The 18,443-nt window shown below is 32.1% G+C and overlaps 1 protein-coding gene and 1 long non-coding RNA gene across 2 annotated transcripts in view; both read left to right on the top strand.

Moving 5' to 3' along the window:
* Positions 1-2,127, top strand: part of LOC145242551 (uncharacterized) — a 34,376-nt gene extending 32,249 nt beyond the window's left edge. The window contains exon 2 of the long non-coding RNA XR_013862764.1: positions 1,612-2,127. This is a non-coding gene — a long non-coding RNA (uncharacterized LOC145242551). The remainder of the gene's footprint in view (positions 1-1,611) is intronic.
* Positions 2,128-5,704: 3,577 nt separating this feature from the next.
* LOC145242549 (uncharacterized) lies at positions 5,705-14,454 on the top strand. Its single transcript, XM_080105634.1, has one exon. The coding sequence runs from the start codon at positions 7,098-7,100 to the stop codon at positions 9,759-9,761; it is 2,664 nt and encodes an 887-aa protein (XP_079961760.1). The 5' UTR covers positions 5,705-7,097; the 3' UTR covers positions 9,762-14,454.
* Positions 14,455-18,443: the final 3,989 nt, after the last annotated feature.

Genomic DNA, 18,443 nt, shown 5'->3' with positions numbered 1-18,443 from the left:
TTCCGATTCTAATATCGATTCTGACACCCCCAAAAGTTCTAATTTTTCTAATTCCTGATTCTGATTACTCATCCCAACACTAGTATATATATATATATACTAGGTTTCGCAAAAGTCTTCAATTTTAAAACAGAATTTAACTACATAAGGATGAAAAGAGAAAACCTTAACTAAAATTTTGATATATATATATATATATATATATATATATATATATATATATATATCCAAAGCAGCTACATAGTAAGCAGCTGATGATCCCCGTTTTCTATTTTCAAAATTTTAGTTAAGGTTTTCTCTTTTCACCCTTATGTAGTTAAATTCTGTTTTAAAATTGAAGACTTTTGCGAAACCGGCTTATGTAAGTGCTAAGTCTATTTCCATTTAACAATTTTAGTTAATGCCTTGTTTTCTTTTTCTTTTCTTTTTTTTCATCCTTATATAAATGAATTCTCTTTTGTCATTATATACTTTTTAGAAGTCGGATTATGTAGATGCTAAGTCTGCGATAGGTTAAAGTATTTTTTTTTTTTAACTGCATTCTTTATTTTTATTTTTGCACTTTTTTTATTCAAAGTTTCTTTAGACTATATATATATATAGTCTAAAGAAGCTTTGTATAAAAAAAAATGTAAAAATAAAAAAAGGAGGCAGTTTAAATTCCCGGTAAAAAAAAAAAAAAAAAAAATAAATTTAACTTATTGCAGACTTAGCATCTACATGATCTGACTTCTAAAAAATTTATAATCATGAAAGAAAATTAAGCTATATAAGGATTAAAAAGAAAAAGCCTTAACTAAAATTGTTAAATAGAAATAGACTTATGACTTGCATAAGCCGACTTCTCAAAAGTCTACAATTATAAAAAAGAATTCAACGATATAAGATTGAAAAAAAAAAAAAACCCTAACTAAAATTTTCGGGTTTGTATTACTGTACACATAGATTCGAAAAAGTTGTCAAAAAAACAAATATATAACAAATAAATGTTATCAAAGGCAAGATGAGTTACTTTTCTACCTAACTGGATATATTTTTTGTGTTTTTATTCAGTGTAACATGTTTATTCAGCTCGAAAAACATGCAGTGTTTACCGATGTATTGGAAAATTCAAAATGGCGCCCGACTCTCTCTCGGAGAGGGTAAGTTTGGGAAAAGGTATTATAAATAATAAACTAGACAAAATACTGTTAGAAATTCGCTCAATATATGTTACCGTGACATAAGTTGGCATATATTCGGTTGTTTTTTAATAGTATTTTGTCTAGTTTATTATTTAATACAAACCCAAATTTTCAATTAGAAATCGGGGATCCTCAGCTGCCTACCATGTAGCTGTTTTGGAGATTTAAAAACAGGACAGCTGTAAATGTATGTATGTATATATATATATATATATATATATATATATATATATACACATGCATTATATAGACATGTATATATACATATATAGTCGTTATATAGACGATACACACAATTACATAAACAGATGCATCATTTATACCCACGGCTATATAAGATCGGCATGATTTTTGTACAAGGTTTTTTTGTTTTTTTACACCGTTCCCATCATAGCAATAATGCATCACTTTTTTTTTTTATTTACAGATCACCACTGCTGGATTTGAACCTGAATGTCTTCCACTGAACCTACTAAATGCATTGATAAGAATGAAAGCAAAAATTGCACAACCATCACAGAAACAGAAGAATTACAAGAAAAGGAGCCTGATTAGAAGATTCTTTATAGTTTTGGCTTCATCATCCTAATTGCCTATCATCATCTGTGATGTGTATGCAACAAGGAAAGGCCCGAGTTGAATTAGAGATCAACTTTGATTTTATTTTACTCCACAGTATTATTTTTGTTCTTTTGCAGTGTGATTCTCAATTTGTAAAATTTGTGACTCTTTAAAATTTTTCATGTTTTCCTTATTGCAGGAAAACTTTTTCTCGTATAAGGACAGGATCAAAGTTGGAAAACAAGTTGTTTATAACTGAATGATCAGGTCAAAATTCATGAAATAGTTTTCGACTTGAATCACTTTGCCACTGATAGAAACCTGAAATGGTGATCAAAGAATAAGAAGACGGTGAAAATCTACACAAAACAAAAAAGAAAAATTGGATACCGAAGTGAGGGTAAACATTGACATTTACAAAGCAAACTATTGAATTCATGAAAACAAGTCTCCTGTTTGATGAACTAAGACAACAAAACGTCGGCCATTTTTTTTTTTAAATTTCTTATCAACATTGTTCTGAATGACTGCTATGAGTTTTTCTTTGTTATTTAAAACTTTAAGATTTTTAATTTTTTAATTGGTCATAGATGCCCAATCACAAAAATATCTGAAAATTAACCTAATAATTTTTATCTTACTCACTAGAAATTTCCACACCAGTTATTAGCACTGATTGTTCACTGAAAATAATCAGTGGTGTTTTCTGGAGTTTAAGTGACAACAAGTCTCCCTAGATGTCCAACAATCTCTGCCTTGTGCATTGCAAATCATTTTGCATTATCACAACAGTCATTTACTATTGATTTTTCTGCTGGCGCCGGCTGTTCATCTTCTTTGGAATTTGAGTCGTGACAAGTCAAATAAAGAGTTATATTATTTTTGTAATTAATTTAAATATGTTTGTGGTGTACGCAGACACACATCTAAATTAGATGACTCATTCTTTCTCTAAGAGACATTAAGAAATATTAGAGAGTAGTTGGATCTATATAGTTGAGTAAAAAAATAAATACATAGATAGCTAAGAGAAAGATGAATGACTTACTCAGTTAATTATAATTTGATTAACCAAAACAACAAAACGTCGGCCATTTTGTTTTCCTATCAACGTTGTTCTGAATGATTGCACTGATTTTTTTCTTTGTTATTTAAAAACTTCAAGACTTACAATTTTTTTAGCCGCTCATAGATGCACAATCACAGAAATATCTAAAAATTAACCTAATAATTTCTATCTTATATTATAATAAACGCTGGAATTTATTTCAGACAGATTTTCGCAAAACCTGAGCGATGATCTATTTGTACAAATTCAGCCTTCACTGATCGTTGAGCTCGTTAGCCTAGTGGTTAAAACACCACCAGCAAAAGGTGGTCTCGCTTTCTTGAGGCACCGGCTCGAATCTTGTTTGAATCTCACTTTTCTCTTTGTGATTTTCTTTGTTTACTCCCAGCTCTGTGGATTAAATAAACCATTTATTTAAATGTATTACCTATACAGAGTGCCTACAAAACTGCAGCAAAAAAACATAATATATTATACTTTTTTATTATTATTGCTAGATATGGCTTAGATTTTATTCAGTTTTTACTGCTTATGATTAATTAAATAATGATTCCATTTCTTTAAATTATTTCATCAAAATTCACAACCCGAGATCTGCAAACTTGTTTGTGCTTCCTCTTCTTACGTGCTATATAGGTCCAACTTTTAAAATCAGACCGATTTAACTTTATATAATAGATAAGAGAAAAATCGCTTTTCTTAAATAGGCTTCAAAACACATTATTATGTACAAGAAGATGAATAACGAAAAGAAATTCTAAAAACTAAACTAAACGGCAAGAAGTCTAGAATTGTCTAGCATATTTTTAAGTGTTAATATAATATTAAATATAAAATATTAATCCCGCAAATTAAATTAACTTTTTATTTTATTTTGTATTTGAGATTAATGATAAAAAATAAACTTTATTCAATTTATAAATTTACATTTATTTCATGTATTCATGATTACATATATTCATGATCTATAAGTTGATTGGCTTATGAGAGAGGAGTTCCATTATTTAAAGATTTTATTCAGTTAAATATATATTTTTTAATCAAATATTATTTAAAGTAATTAATAATAATAATAATAATAATAATAATAATAATAATAATAATAATAATAATAATAATAATAAAATTTATCTCATTTTATACCTCTTATAACCTTTGACCGACATTCAATGTTCTACTTTTACTAAGTTATTTTCGGCTAAATTTGCTTGAACAACTTTTTAAATAAAACTTCTTCTCTTGGATCAGCCTCATTCTGAAATCAGAACTGCATAGTTTTTATAGCGCACACATTTAAATATTTAAAAAAAAGTATAAAAAGTCATTTATAATATCTTTAAAAGCTTGTTCATTTTATATTTTCACTTCTGATAATAAATAAATTTAAAAAGTATATAGAATATTTTATACAATTTAATACATTAACAGTGTTAAAACATTATTTGAATATTTTATTAGTGGTTAGAATACGGAGTATATTATAAAATTTAATACATTAACAGTGGTTTAATTATTTACACATTATTCTAACAGAAAACTATTGTTAAGAGTACTTAAAACATTTATCAAAGTTAATACTTTCATAGTGTTTTGAACATTTAAAATATTACTTTAATACAATATTAGTGAGTAAAATACTAACAACGTTATTAATTTTATACATTTATAGTGTTTTAAACACTTAAGCTATTACTTTCATATATTATTAGTGTTTAAAATATGAAAAACGTTATTAATTTTATACATTCATAGTGTTTTGAACACTTAAGTCATTACATTAATACATTATTAGTGTTTAAAATACTAAAAACGTTCTTAATTTTATAAATTCATAGCATTTTGAACACTTAAGTCATTACGTTAATACATTATTGGTGTTTAAAATACGAAAAACGTTATTAATTTTATAAATTCATAGCATTTTAAACACTTAAGTCATTACGTTAATACATTATTAATGTTTAAAATACGAAAAACGTTCTTAATTTTATAAATTCATAGCATTTTGAACACTTAAGTCATTACATTAATACATTAGTAGTGTTTAAAATACGAAAAACGTTTCTCATTCTCGAAAATTTTCTCATTATTAGTGTTTAGAACACTTAATACATAATAAATTCAATTAACATTTAAAACATTAGTTGAATACATTTTTTAGTGTTTAAAATACTTAGGACACTATGAAATTTGATACATTAATAGTGTTTTTAACACTTAATGCGTTATTCATTTGAATAAATTATTAGTATTTAGAACACTTACTACGTTATCTACAACATTAATTGTTTTTAGACAATTTATTTATATATATATATATATGTATATATATATATGTATGAGTAATTGAAGAATTTAAAACACATTGAAATTGTTTTTTTAATAAAATGAAACAAAAAATATAACATAAATTTCAGATTTGTTAATAGACATTATATTTAAATATTTACATATCAAATATATATATACAAAGTATATGCATATTGTATGTAAATAAATATATATAAATATATATATATATATATATATATACAGTCAATACATATTTAGAAAAGTACATAAATGTGAGAGTATAATTATGTTAACTCCTAATTTAATACAAATAAAACATATGTATGTATAATACTTATCTCTCAGATAAATATAAATAAATATATAAAAACAGTACGTTTATTTGCCTGTTGTACGAAAATGAACACTTCAAGTTAATAATTTAAAAATAAATTCATAAGAATCATTTCCTTATAAGGAATTTAATGGCATCGTTTGTTTTATGTTAATTAGTTTTGTTATAATAAACTTCACCAAACATTAATTAAGCAAAGACAACGTTTAAAAGATATACAAACACATCTATCTATCTATCTATCTATCTATCTATCTATCTATCCTCATCTCTTACTATCTATCTATCTATCAATTTATATATCCTAATCTTTTACTATCTATCTATCTATCTATCTATCTAATCTAGTATTTTACTATATATCTATATATCTGTCTATCTATCTAATCTAGTCTTTTACTATCTATCTATCTATCTATCTATCTATCTATCTATCTATCGTTCTATCCTAGTCTCTTAGTATCTATCATAAAATAACTTTGTAATAGATTCCTGAAAAAAAGAAGAGAAAAAAACTAAGCTATGATATGTGATAAAAAATTACCTATTCTAGTCTCTTAATATCTATCTATCTATCTATCTATCTATCTATCTATCTATCTATCTATCTCTAGTCTTTTGCTATCTATCTATCTATCTATCTATCTATCTATATCTTTGTAATTGTCCGTCTCTCTCTCAAACGTTTCTTGATCAGTTCACTATATGAAAGGAAATACTGGAAGTTATGTCATAAAATAACTTCATAATAAATTCCTGAAAGAAAAAAAAAAAAGAAAAAAAACTAAACTAAGATATGTGATAAAAAATTACCTATCAATTTCGAAGTTATCATTACCATGTAACGTTGGGTATATTACCTAGTACATTTAACTATATATGTGACAGTGGCTAAGTTGTTAACGGCACGAACTGTAAACCTGGGGGTGCAAAATTCGAATTCAATTCAATTCATTCCACAGAAATACTTTCATAAAACTCATGCTTGACCTTGTGTCTAACCTTCTTTCAAGGAGGTTAATAAAATAATTAATATATGTATAAACATTAAATTTCAACAGATATTTTTAGGTGCTATCAACCCAAACGAATATATACTTATATACTTTATATATGAAGTAAAGTAATGACCGAAATAGCTTATTAAATAAAAGTTAAGTAAAAAAAATCTCATTCATCATTCCTTTTGGGCATCTATTGTTTTGTGTTCTAAACAAGAATTTTTAAAAAAATTTTTCAATCGATTAAAAAGATAGATTTAATAATGCATAATGTAAGTATATAACATATGAAATAAATCAATAGATATATATCATATAGAGGAACACTAAATTTTAACATATATTTCTTAGATATTATCAACTGAAATCAATATACAAACATTACCTAAATATATAATATATAATATAAATGTATATAAATATATTTGGAGGGTTAATATTTACACGGAAAGACTTTAAGCCACATTATATCTCATAAATTCAGTGAAGTTTTAGACACAATTTTTTTTTTTTTTTTTTTCAAAATCAGGGTATAACAATTTGTTTCCACTCATAAAGACAACAAGGAAATATGTACGCAGGTATTACTCATTGTCGTGAACATACAAAATTAACCACTTTGGTCCACAAGTATAATTAGCCAACAACTTCATACCATGTATCCAATGAAATCAATGTACCCGATGGGGGGTCAGTTTAACTTTGACCTTCACAACCCAGCGGGCATGTTCTATCCGACGGACCACCATTTCAAGTTTCATGAAAATAGTAAAGGCAGCAGCGAGGGTCCGGCTGTGGGTCACACGGGAACCAAATCCTGCAAATGCGATCTCTGTCACAAGGGATACATCCTTCCCCCACTCCCCACACCACCACCACTACCACCACCACCACCCCAGCATCAACAAAGACTCACCCCTAACAATAACAGCAGCAGCAACACCAACAACAACATAATGAACTCTCACCACGGACCACCTGCCAGTCATCATCCTTCTTCCCTTAGCTCTTCCCCTTTACCGAACCCCGCTGCTGCCTCTCCAGGTTCTGCTGCAGGCATACATTCTTCACCAAGTCATACCAATTTGGGAAACAGCAGCGGAGGTGGGAAAACAGGCAGCAGCAGTGGTAACAGTTCTGCTGTCTCTCCACTGCTCGTTCCGACAGCTCCGATTTCAGCAAAGTGTTTTTTCTGCACGTTTTGTAAAAAGGCCTTCAGCCAACAGATCCACTTAAAGAACCACGAGCTAACGCATACAGCGGGGGGAGAAGGCGAGGGCCCGAATAAGCCCTACTCGTGCGAAGTCTGCAACAAGGGTTTCACGTTGCAGGTCAACCTGAAGAACCACCAGCGGACCCATTCGGGCGAGAGGCCCTTTGCCTGCGTGGAATGCGGGAAGGCGTTTAGCCAGCAGGGGAACCTGAAGATCCATATGAGGACTCACACAGGGGAAAAACCATACCAATGCGAAGTCTGCCCGAAGGCATTCAGCCAGCGCACGAACCTCGACAACCACCGGCGAATACACACAGGCAACCTGTTCACGTGTTCAACATGCTCAAAGACATTCACTCTACAAATAAATCTCCGAAATCATGAAAGGATTCATACTGGGGAAAAGCCATATCTTTGCGGCTTCTGTCCAAAAGCGTTCAGCCAACAGACAGCACTCAAAAATCACCGAAGGACCCATACGGGTGAAAAGCCATATGTTTGTATGACATGTGGGCGTGCATTCAGCCAGCAGGGCAACCTGAAACTGCACATGCGAAACCACACGGGCGAGCGTCCCTTCGCCTGCGAGACGTGCGGGAAGGCGTTCAGCCAGCGCGTCAACCTCGAGGACCACAAGCGGCTGCACACGGGGGACATGTTCTACTGCCGCTTCTGCAAGAAAGCGTTCGCAAACGCATTCTTTCTACAGAACCACGAGCGTATACATACTGGTGAGAAACCGTTTAAATGTTCGTTCTGTCCGAAGGCGTTCAGCCTGCAGATCAACCTGAAGAACCACCAGAGGACCCACACTGGGGAACGTCCCTTTAAGTGCATGACGTGCGGGAAGGCTTTCAGCCAGCAGGGAAACTTGAAGCTGCACACCAGGACACACACAGGAGAAAAACCATATCGATGTGAGCTCTGCCCGAAGGCGTTCAGCCAAAAGACAAACCTGGACAACCACCTGCGTGTGCACAACGGCAACCTGTTCAAATGCTCGATGTGTTCGAAGGCGTTCACACTTCAGATTAGTCTGCAGAACCACGAGCGCATACACACAGGGGAGAAACCCTATTATTGCTCAGTGTGCAACAAGACGTTCGCCCAACGGGGCAATCTGAAGACGCATCTCCGCGTCCACACAGGGGAAAAGCCCTTCCAGTGTGATGTGTGCGGCAAGAGTTTCTCGCAGAGGGCCAACTTGAATAATCACAAACGTACTCGGACTGGCTGTGAGCTCTTCTCAAAGCCGACTATGGTAGCATCATCATCGTCGGCGTCAGCGGGATCATCATCATCATTAATAATAGAGTCCAAAGAGGGGATAGACAAGTCAAAGATCCTCTCACCAAATAGTCCCCCGCCACTACCTTTTAGCTGTTGCAACATGGACAGGGATTCGCCGTCGATGAAGGATTATGTGTTGAAAGGCGAAGACTGTGTCCCGCATTCGCAAGGTAGCAGCGGTAACGGCGGCGGTGGAAGTAGCAGTGGTGGTGCTGATGGGAGTGGAGGAGGAGGAGCTGCGGATGGCCAACAGCATCATCATCAGCAGCAGCAGCATCATCATCATAACTCGTCCCAGCAGCAACATCACCACCACCACCACCACCACCATCACCATCATCATCACCACCACCGCCCATCTTCTCCAGGGTATCAGAACCACCTGCAACCACCAATGCACCACCATCAACAACACAACACCAATAGCCAACATCATAACAGCAACAACAACAACAGCATTAACAACAGTATTAGCAACAGTAACAACAGCAATAGCAATAACAGTACCAATAATGGTTCTCATAGCCACACCCTAAACAGCAACTTGCATTCAAACTACCAAAGGGACACGAAAACTCCCAATATGAGACTTCAGACGTCAACCATGCCGTCTAGCTGGATGCCCCCACCATATCTCCATGAGATGCCATCGAACTGGGAGAACAATTATTTGTGGTCAAGGGGTTTCCACATGCCTCCGATTCTAGGCACCGGCTGGGCAAACCTACCGAACGTGTCGAGTCCCATATCAAACGGTCATAAACAGCCGTATCCAACTCATGAACAATCGCTTAAGTTGAAAGACATGAGTTAACTATTCTCTCTCAGATCTATCTCTTGAACTATCTATGTTGAGTCAATTATGGCCCTTGATTCTCAATAGGGGTAAATAGTTAAACAACAGCAAATCCAGATGCTTGTAAAAGCATAAATATATGACCATGTTGTCTTGGTTTCGGCTGTATTTTCCTGTTTGGTAAGAATTCTTTTCGGAAAGGGTGTTTTTCTGTTTCTGTTCCTGCAAATATCTTTTCTGGTGGTTACACACAATTCTAAAAAACAAAATGAAATGAACTTTTTTTTGCAAAAAAAAAAAAGAAAAAGAAAAGAAAAATTAACAAATATATTTAAACTACAATTCTTTCTTTCTTTTTTCAAAACCTAACTTTCATCCCCAAAATATGAATAAAGAATTTGAAGTTATGAAAGATGACAAGTTACAAACAGGGCCGGTGTTACCCACTAGGTAATCGCCTGGACATCCCATAAATCCAAGACAAACTTTGATAGAATTTACATAAATAAATGAAAAAAAATATGTAATTGAGAATCAGAGCAAGATGTTAGAAAGGGGATGAAATGGAGCAGTGCTAGGTAAAAAACTATATAATTATTGTTATTATACATACATTAGCTTGTTATAAACTTCCAAATGGGTGCACATCTAAAGGTTTGCCCAGAGGATCAAATTCACTTGTACCGGCCTTGGTTACAAATGTTTTTTGTTTTTTTTTTTGTAATAGAAACTTTGGACCCAGAATAGAAATCAAAATAGAAAAAAATATTCAATTGAAAACTCAAAGAAACCAATTCCATAGTAGTGACGAAAGAGAATTTTGAATTAGAATTGGGAACAACAGTTTCCCAAAAACCATAAGAAGAAAAAAATATATTCAGCCTGACCAAAAGTCAATTCTGCACCTTGTGAATTCAAGTTGGTCATTCTCTGTCCTTTTGGGTTTATTCAGGATCCATCTTCCAAAATATCATCTCCCTTGATAACTGAAATTAATATTTTTCAATGTCAATCCAAGATGAATAAAACCCGAAGGTTCTTACAGGAAAACTCCTTTAGTCGGACACTCACACTTGCAGCTGTTAACCATGAAGTCAAGAAAAATGCTGCAAATTTCTTATGAAATGTGAAGGAATTTAATCATTCAGAAGTCAACAATTATATCTTCCAAATTATCAGGAACATTCTACCCACTCCATCTTTTTCTCTTGTGTGTTCTCAGTTAAACTCTTGCTCATATACCAGAAATGTTATACCAGAAATCAAACTTATGGATCGCAAATTAGTGATATAATAATTTACTAAAAAAAAATAAATAAATAAATAAACAGATAGACTCATGATCTCAAAACTGTTTCCTTCCTCCAGGAATCTAAAACGATGCCAATACGAAAATTATATTTTATTCCAAGAGTTATTCAGATTTGTATCCTCATTTTTGTCGTTTGTACTCCGATGTTTAAATCAATGTGTTCTTCAGTCTTCCTCAGGGGAAAATTAATTTGGTAATCGTTTGGCATTGAGATCTATCAAAAAAAAAGAAAATGATCTGCAGTGGACAGAGCATGGAAAAGTAAAGGATGCTGGTTATATGAGCTTTGATAAAGGATGAGATAAGCAGATGCAAGATGAACTCTCATGCTAAGTTGGACACTCAAATAAATAAGGTCAACCATAGTTGAGAAGAGATATTGTTTATCTTTTACATGTTTATTGAGAAAACTAACATACATTTTTTTTATATATATTGCTGAACGCATAGATGGAATTTAACGGGATTTTGATATCTGTTAAATGGATACTGGAAATCTATTATTTGGACAGCACCTCTTCTGAAACGTACAGGTACTTTTGACCAAAACAAGCCTTTGCTTTGTATCTATCATTTGTGGCTACACAAAACAAATATTTCTTCCACCTTTGGACAAGCATGGAATAATCCCAAACGGAAGAGGAGGCTAGTCATCCATTATGCAGTACCTCCCCAATGTGCAAAGCAATGTATATCCTGATGTCAGAAGCTCATAATAAGGAGATTAGGTATTTGTTGTACCTATCCTACGTCAAAGATATTGTGTGCCATATTTTGAATCGAATGTCATACCAAATAAATACCATAACTTACTTTTATCCCCCCCCCCAAAAAAAAATCCCCGCTAGTCATACTCAGCTAAAAAACAAAAACAAAAAAAGTCTGAAAGCTTATCTGTGACCCTGAAGAAGAATGAAGAACACATTGAGTAAAATAACAAAAACCAAAATAACAAAAATGAGGATACTCTTCTATGGATAACTTTTGGAATAATGAGAACCCTTTATCAGAACTTTCAGACGATATTGAAATTTGTGTAATAGATTCTTTGAGGAATGACTAAGATGAAAATGCTTACATTACAAAGAGAAATATATTTTTTTATAAAATGGCTGAAAAGGCAACTCACTTAAAGTGTAACTAGCCTTCATTGGAAGCAACCCATAAGGGTTCTGCATATTCTGGTTGTGCAAAGATATGGACTTTATCTGACATTACTAGTCCAGGCAGAGTTGGCTAGTATCAAAAACGAATTAATATGCTCAGATAAGACATAAATAATATTTGGAATAAACTGCACCAAAGAATGAAATTTCTCTTATAGAAAAAAAAATGGAAAATTCTACTGTGACAGAAACTTTTCGGAAACTTGGATTCCATGAGGGGAAATAAAAAGAAGGTTAGTGAACTTAACCGGAAGACCATTACTGGTTTGTGGTATCTTTCACAATCACTACATGCTCAACACTTAGTGACCTTGAGCCAAACATGTTGCCGTCATACTATTGCGCCCAATAACCATGCAAAGGATATTTATCGTGGGATTTATTTGTACGCACCTTCCAAAGAATTTCTCAATGGAACTAGAAATGATTTTTGAGCTTTGAACTTTTATTGCTGTGAAAGTGGAAATGTGGACCGTGTTCAGAAAGAAAGATTTTGCTGAAGAAAAAAAACCCAACAAAAAAAAATAGACTCTTAAAAACAAAAACAAAAAAAACAAAAAAAAAAAACAGACAAAATGGTCAAATGACAGATTTGGGTCAATTCTAGCCCTCTATACTCCACCCCATTATCTTTTATTTTGTACAAAAATTTCGAAAGCTTTTTTTTTAGAAAAAAAAAAGAAAAAAAAACACAAAAACTGTATATATCTTTCTCTCTATATATGTATATGTGTGTGTGTGTATATGTATGCATGTGTTTACAGATATATGTATATATTTAAATATATGTATGTGTATATATACATATGTATATAGCTTATGTGTGTATAAATACTTGTCTTACTATCTATCTACATATGTTTGTGCATATATATTATAAACAAATTTTGTTGGATGATGTCAAACCAAAAAATAATTATTTCTAACAGAAATAATGTGTTTTTGTAATTATTTCTTTGAGTCAATTGGCAGTATTAAAAAAAATCTCCCCCTACTCTCTCGTGTGTGTGTGTATGTGCGTGCGTGCGTGCGTGCGTGTGTGTGTGTGTGTGTGTCAGTGGCAACTCCAGCAGTACAACTATTTGGGTTGAACTCTATTTCTAAAAAAAATTGACTGGGAATGACATATTCGCCCAACTACTCAAGAATAAAACAATCCAAAATAAAATTAATTATACTTTCTTCTTAAAATATAAACGATTTGATCCCAACTTCATGACTTAAAGTGTTGAGTCAAATGTTTGATCTTAGTGTCTATAATAATATTGAAGAAAAATTCATACTGCTATCTAGGTTGGATGAACAAAGGTTTGCATAATGTAACAAACACTTTTAGTAAATATGGTATGCTAAATTAAACACCTACTATGTTTTTTTGTTAAGCTCAACCAAGATTTATTAGCAAGTAAAACTTTTGTCTTTGGCTGGCAGGTTGATCAGATTCAGATGTCTTTTTAGAAGCTCTATCTCCGTCCCCCATCCAGGGAAGCAGTATATATTACGCTATGTGCTTCATCCTACTGCAAATTCCACCAAACATCCTATTCCAAATAATTTCATAGAAGCTTATGTGTGTATAAATACTTGTTTGTGAAAATGAAGTGGCATATAAGTCATTTTTCCAAAGTGTCAGGTACTGGTAATATTTTTTAAATATCAATTTATACCAGAAAGAATATATATTTTATTATTAGCAAGTAAAACTTTTCTCTTTGGCTGACAGGTTCAGAAGTCTTTTTAGAAGCTCTATCACTGTATCCCATCCATATTTTTATATGAATTTATACCACAGACATATATATATATATATATATATATATATATAGAGAGAGAGAGAGAGAGAGAGAGAGTCTTGGAAGTTTTTTAACCTTTAAAACTATACAAAAACTATTTGATTTTTATTTTTTATCATTCGTTCAAAAACTATTTAGTCAGCAAGTCATTTAATAACCTGCAATCACTGCATCAACTTGCTCTCTCGAATTCACTATAGTACTAATGGTAATGTAAGGGATCATCAGTTGTTTACCATGAAACACTGTTTAGTTATTAAAAATTAAATTAAATTTTGAAAAAAACATAAACCTGTAAAGAAGGTATATAGAATTTTTAATTATCCGACAAGAAGTACAAATAAACTTGAAAGACCTTATTCCACACACACACACACACACACACACACACACACACACACACACACACACACACACACACACACACACACACATACACACACATACATACACACACATACACACACATACATACACACATACACACAGGTTGAGTAATGTATTTAAAAACAGATTTATGTATATTCAAAAATAACAAGATAAAAAATGTCTTTTTACTAAAAAAATAAACGTTTTTGAGGATAAGAATAAATATATTGTTTTGTAATTAGATCTATTAAATTCTCCTTCAGCTTTGATAATGTCTTTTACATGAGGCACGAATTGCATACATGCTAGAATCAAGTGATCCTTGTCCATACAAGATATTACTTTATTTATGGAAATTTGGGGGGGATTATTTAGTGTTATGCCAGTGCTCATTAACCAATTACGTCCCATTTATCATTGTCCAAAAGATTCGGATCTGGTGAGCTATATGGTCAAATGTTAGGGGTCATGTGATCATGAAAATATTCTGCCATTATCCGTTTCTGCATTCTGGAAACTTTTAGGGACTATTATTATGAAGATGCTCATGAACCTCTTTCTCAACTACGTTCCATATATAGTAATTCATATTGAGATCTTGGGAGCTAAGAGGTCAAATGTTAAGGGTCAGATAAGGATGAAAATGTTCTGCCATTCATTTCTGCATTCCATGAGTTTTGTATGAAAGTTTCTAAACTGACTTTTACTCATCACATAAGACCTGTATCAGATGTTCTTGCGGATAACATTTCAGACTGTGCCTTATGACAAACAATGTTCTTTTGTAATTGCCCTTATGGATCTTCTAGGATTACCACCAATGATGTGCTGTATTTGCCCAATAAATTCTGGTTTTATAATATTATCAGTCTCTCTAGACTATCTCTTACATTTTGATAATAGAGACACTTTCCATCTTTAGCCTTTAACTATTTGAAGATTAAGTAACTCTTAGAAATGGTTGCATTTATAAATAGCAAATTAGCATCAACCTTCATAGTTACAATAACTTTATGCGCCTCTTCATTTGTTGTGTGATTATAGATATTGCAATCGGTAATTGTGACATATAGAAACTATGATCTCAAATACTATTTCTACAGCAGTAAAAATAACTTATGTCCTCAAATATCTTCCGCACCCTGTGTGTTTCTTTAACTATTTTTCTTGTATATATCTATGTAGAAAATATAAAGTCGGATAATACTTTCGAAATAGTAAAACTAGTGCACCCTCAAATATCTTCCATTGTGTGTGTGTGTGTGTGTGTGTGTGTGTGTGTGTGCGCGTGTGCGTGTGTGCGCACGCGCGTGTTTCTTTCTTTCTTTCTTTCTTTCTTTCTTGAAACTTCAAAAACCTGGTCGGAGAATATTTTATCTTAATAACTGATGAGGCATGTAGCGGGCAGTCTTGTTCTCTTCAAATAATGGTAGAGGAGGAAGATCTGAGGAAGAGGATGAGGATGTATTTCTCTCTAGGTATAAACACATGCATATTGTTTCCATTTATCTGCCTCCCCAAGAGGGAACGTTAGACACAACGCCAGTTTTTTAATATGGGGCATATCCAGCTCCCCAAAAGAGGGCATTCTGGGTTGAGAAAGAAGAAAAAAATAGCTCAGTTAAGGAGAATCTTCTTCTATGACAAAATACAGGGCAGATACTACACATTGTCTTCTTTAATGTGTTTATGGTAATAAGGCGAGTGTATTCATTTAGTCATGAGTTCTATTGCACTTCATTATTCATTTGATAAGTGCTTCTGATATATATATATATATATATATATATATATATATATATATATATATATATATATATATATATATATATATATATATTTTTTTTATTACATTTTCACCCCAAACAAGGCACATTGCCACTCAGGTGTAGGGGGCTACTATCAGGGTCAGCAACTACGGGGGCACTATGTAGGGATTTGGGCAGCAAGATGTCGGTTCACGTTGCACTTGAACCTCTGCATGTCAGTACAGTTAGGGAAGCATGATCCTGGAATGGAATTCCAGAGTCTAGCGGTTCTGGGGAAGAAACTACTGGAGTAGAAGGATCTTTTGCATCTAGGGATCTCTACTGTGTGGGGGTGGGATTTAGCTGCCTGTCGGGTTTGTCGAGGGTGTCTGCGACGTGGGGGCACAAGTGTCTGCAGTTCGTCAAAGCACTCACCATTAAAATACTTGTAGAACAAGCAGAGGGATGCAACGTTTCGTCGATGGGACAGAGGCTGAAGCTTAGATGCCAGTTCAGGGCCTATCAGATTGGCAACTCTTTTTTGAACCTTGTCTAGGAGCGAGAGACTAGTAGTAGACGCACCAGCCCAGATGTGACAACAATACTCCATACATGGGCGAATGGTGGCCTTATAGAGGTACAGGATACTTTCAGGTGTCAGTAGTTTTCTAGCACGGTAGAGAGAGCCTACCTTTTTTGCAGCGGCCCTAGCAATGTTTTCAATATAATTGTTCCAGCTCATGTTTCCTCATATATTGCTGGTTATGTGAAAATTTTCAAACGCCATAATGCTTGAAATTGTCCGACTGGTATGGAAACAGTTCTAACTTAAAAGGAAATACATTTCTGTTGATATCAATTCATTTTTTGAAGTCTTAGTTTTGTTAATACAGTATATTAATGCTCAATCATGAAATATGATAATTTTGTAGCTTACTTTTTAAGTCATCTCTCTTTGGCTTAAAACTTATTGGTTTATGAAAATTTACTGAATTATACAATCCCAGTAAAACTCAGTATATTACAAACAACTCTCTCTCTCTCTCTCTCTCTCTCTCTCTCTCATATATATATATATATATATATATATATATATATATATATATATATCATAATTTAGGAATTGAAAATTTGTGATTTGAAAAAGTTACATTTCAAATACAGCAATTTTATCGTATGCAAGACAAAGAATACAGTATAGTAAAATATATTTCCTTAACCCATGAGTTTTCGATATTTATACATCCTCTCGGAGGAAAATATTAGCAAATATTATAAAAGGTTTGTACCTAATTTGCTAAAGGTAATAAACATAGAAAATTAAATTAAATGTTTTTAAATTAAATGTTATATATATATATATATATATATATATATATATATATATATATATATATATATATATATATATATATATATATATATATATATATATATATATATAAATTAGATTTTGCAAGTGCTGAGTCTATTTCTATTTAACAATTTTAGTTAAAGCTTTTTTTTTCTCTCCTCTCCTTATATAAATGAATTCTTTTTTGTAATTATAAACTTTTTAGAAGTCGAATTATGTAGATGCTAATCTGCGGTAGGTTAAAGTTAGTTTCTTTATTTCCGGAAATTTAAACTGCATTCTTTAATTAGTTTTTTTTTTTTTTTATTCAACGCTTCTTTAGAATATATATATATATATATATATATATATATATATATATATATATATATATATATATATATATATATATATATATATATATATATATACTAGCTGTACCTACTTGAGGTTGTTCGGGAAAAGAACAAATAACTGAATTTTTAAATGAAAAAAAATGAAAAACGTGTTTTTAGATATTTATTTTTGCAGAAGTCAGGACTAATAAATCATGGCATGCATAAGAAATTTAATGCATAATGCATTGAGAAAGAAAATGAAAAATTATATATTAATACCAATAACATAGTGGAAAGAAAGAAAATGAAAGAAACAAATTCGAATCAAGTGTTGATATGTTAGATGATTTACTATTCAAAAGTCTGACATTCTGACATATATATATATATATATATATATATATATATATATATATATATATATATATATATATATATATAAGAAGAAGTAGTTAATATAAAACATGTTAAAAAACACTTTGAAAAAGAGTTAAAAACATATTTAATTTTAAAAAGGAAACACTTATGACTTGTAGTTTCATTTAATACTTTTGCAAGCAAAACACAATCCCACATTTTGCTAAATCCTACCCTCTGATGAGAAGGAAAGTATTTCTTTGAAACTCCGCGGATTATCCATT

This window comes from Euprymna scolopes, chromosome 21 (assembly GCF_053919585.1).
Source record: "Euprymna scolopes isolate OS-2025 chromosome 21, ASM5391958v1, whole genome shotgun sequence".
Classification (NCBI taxonomy): Eukaryota; Metazoa; Mollusca; class Cephalopoda; order Sepiida; family Sepiolidae; genus Euprymna; species Euprymna scolopes.
The sequence above is the reverse complement of the archived record's forward strand: the minus strand, read 5'-3'. Positions and strand labels throughout refer to the sequence as shown.

Bases quoted from the DNA above. Each gene is read 5' to 3' on its own strand.
- LOC145242549 (XM_080105634.1), top strand. From the start codon at position 7,098: ATGTATCCAATGAAATCAATGTACCCGATGGGGGGTCAGTTTAACTTT.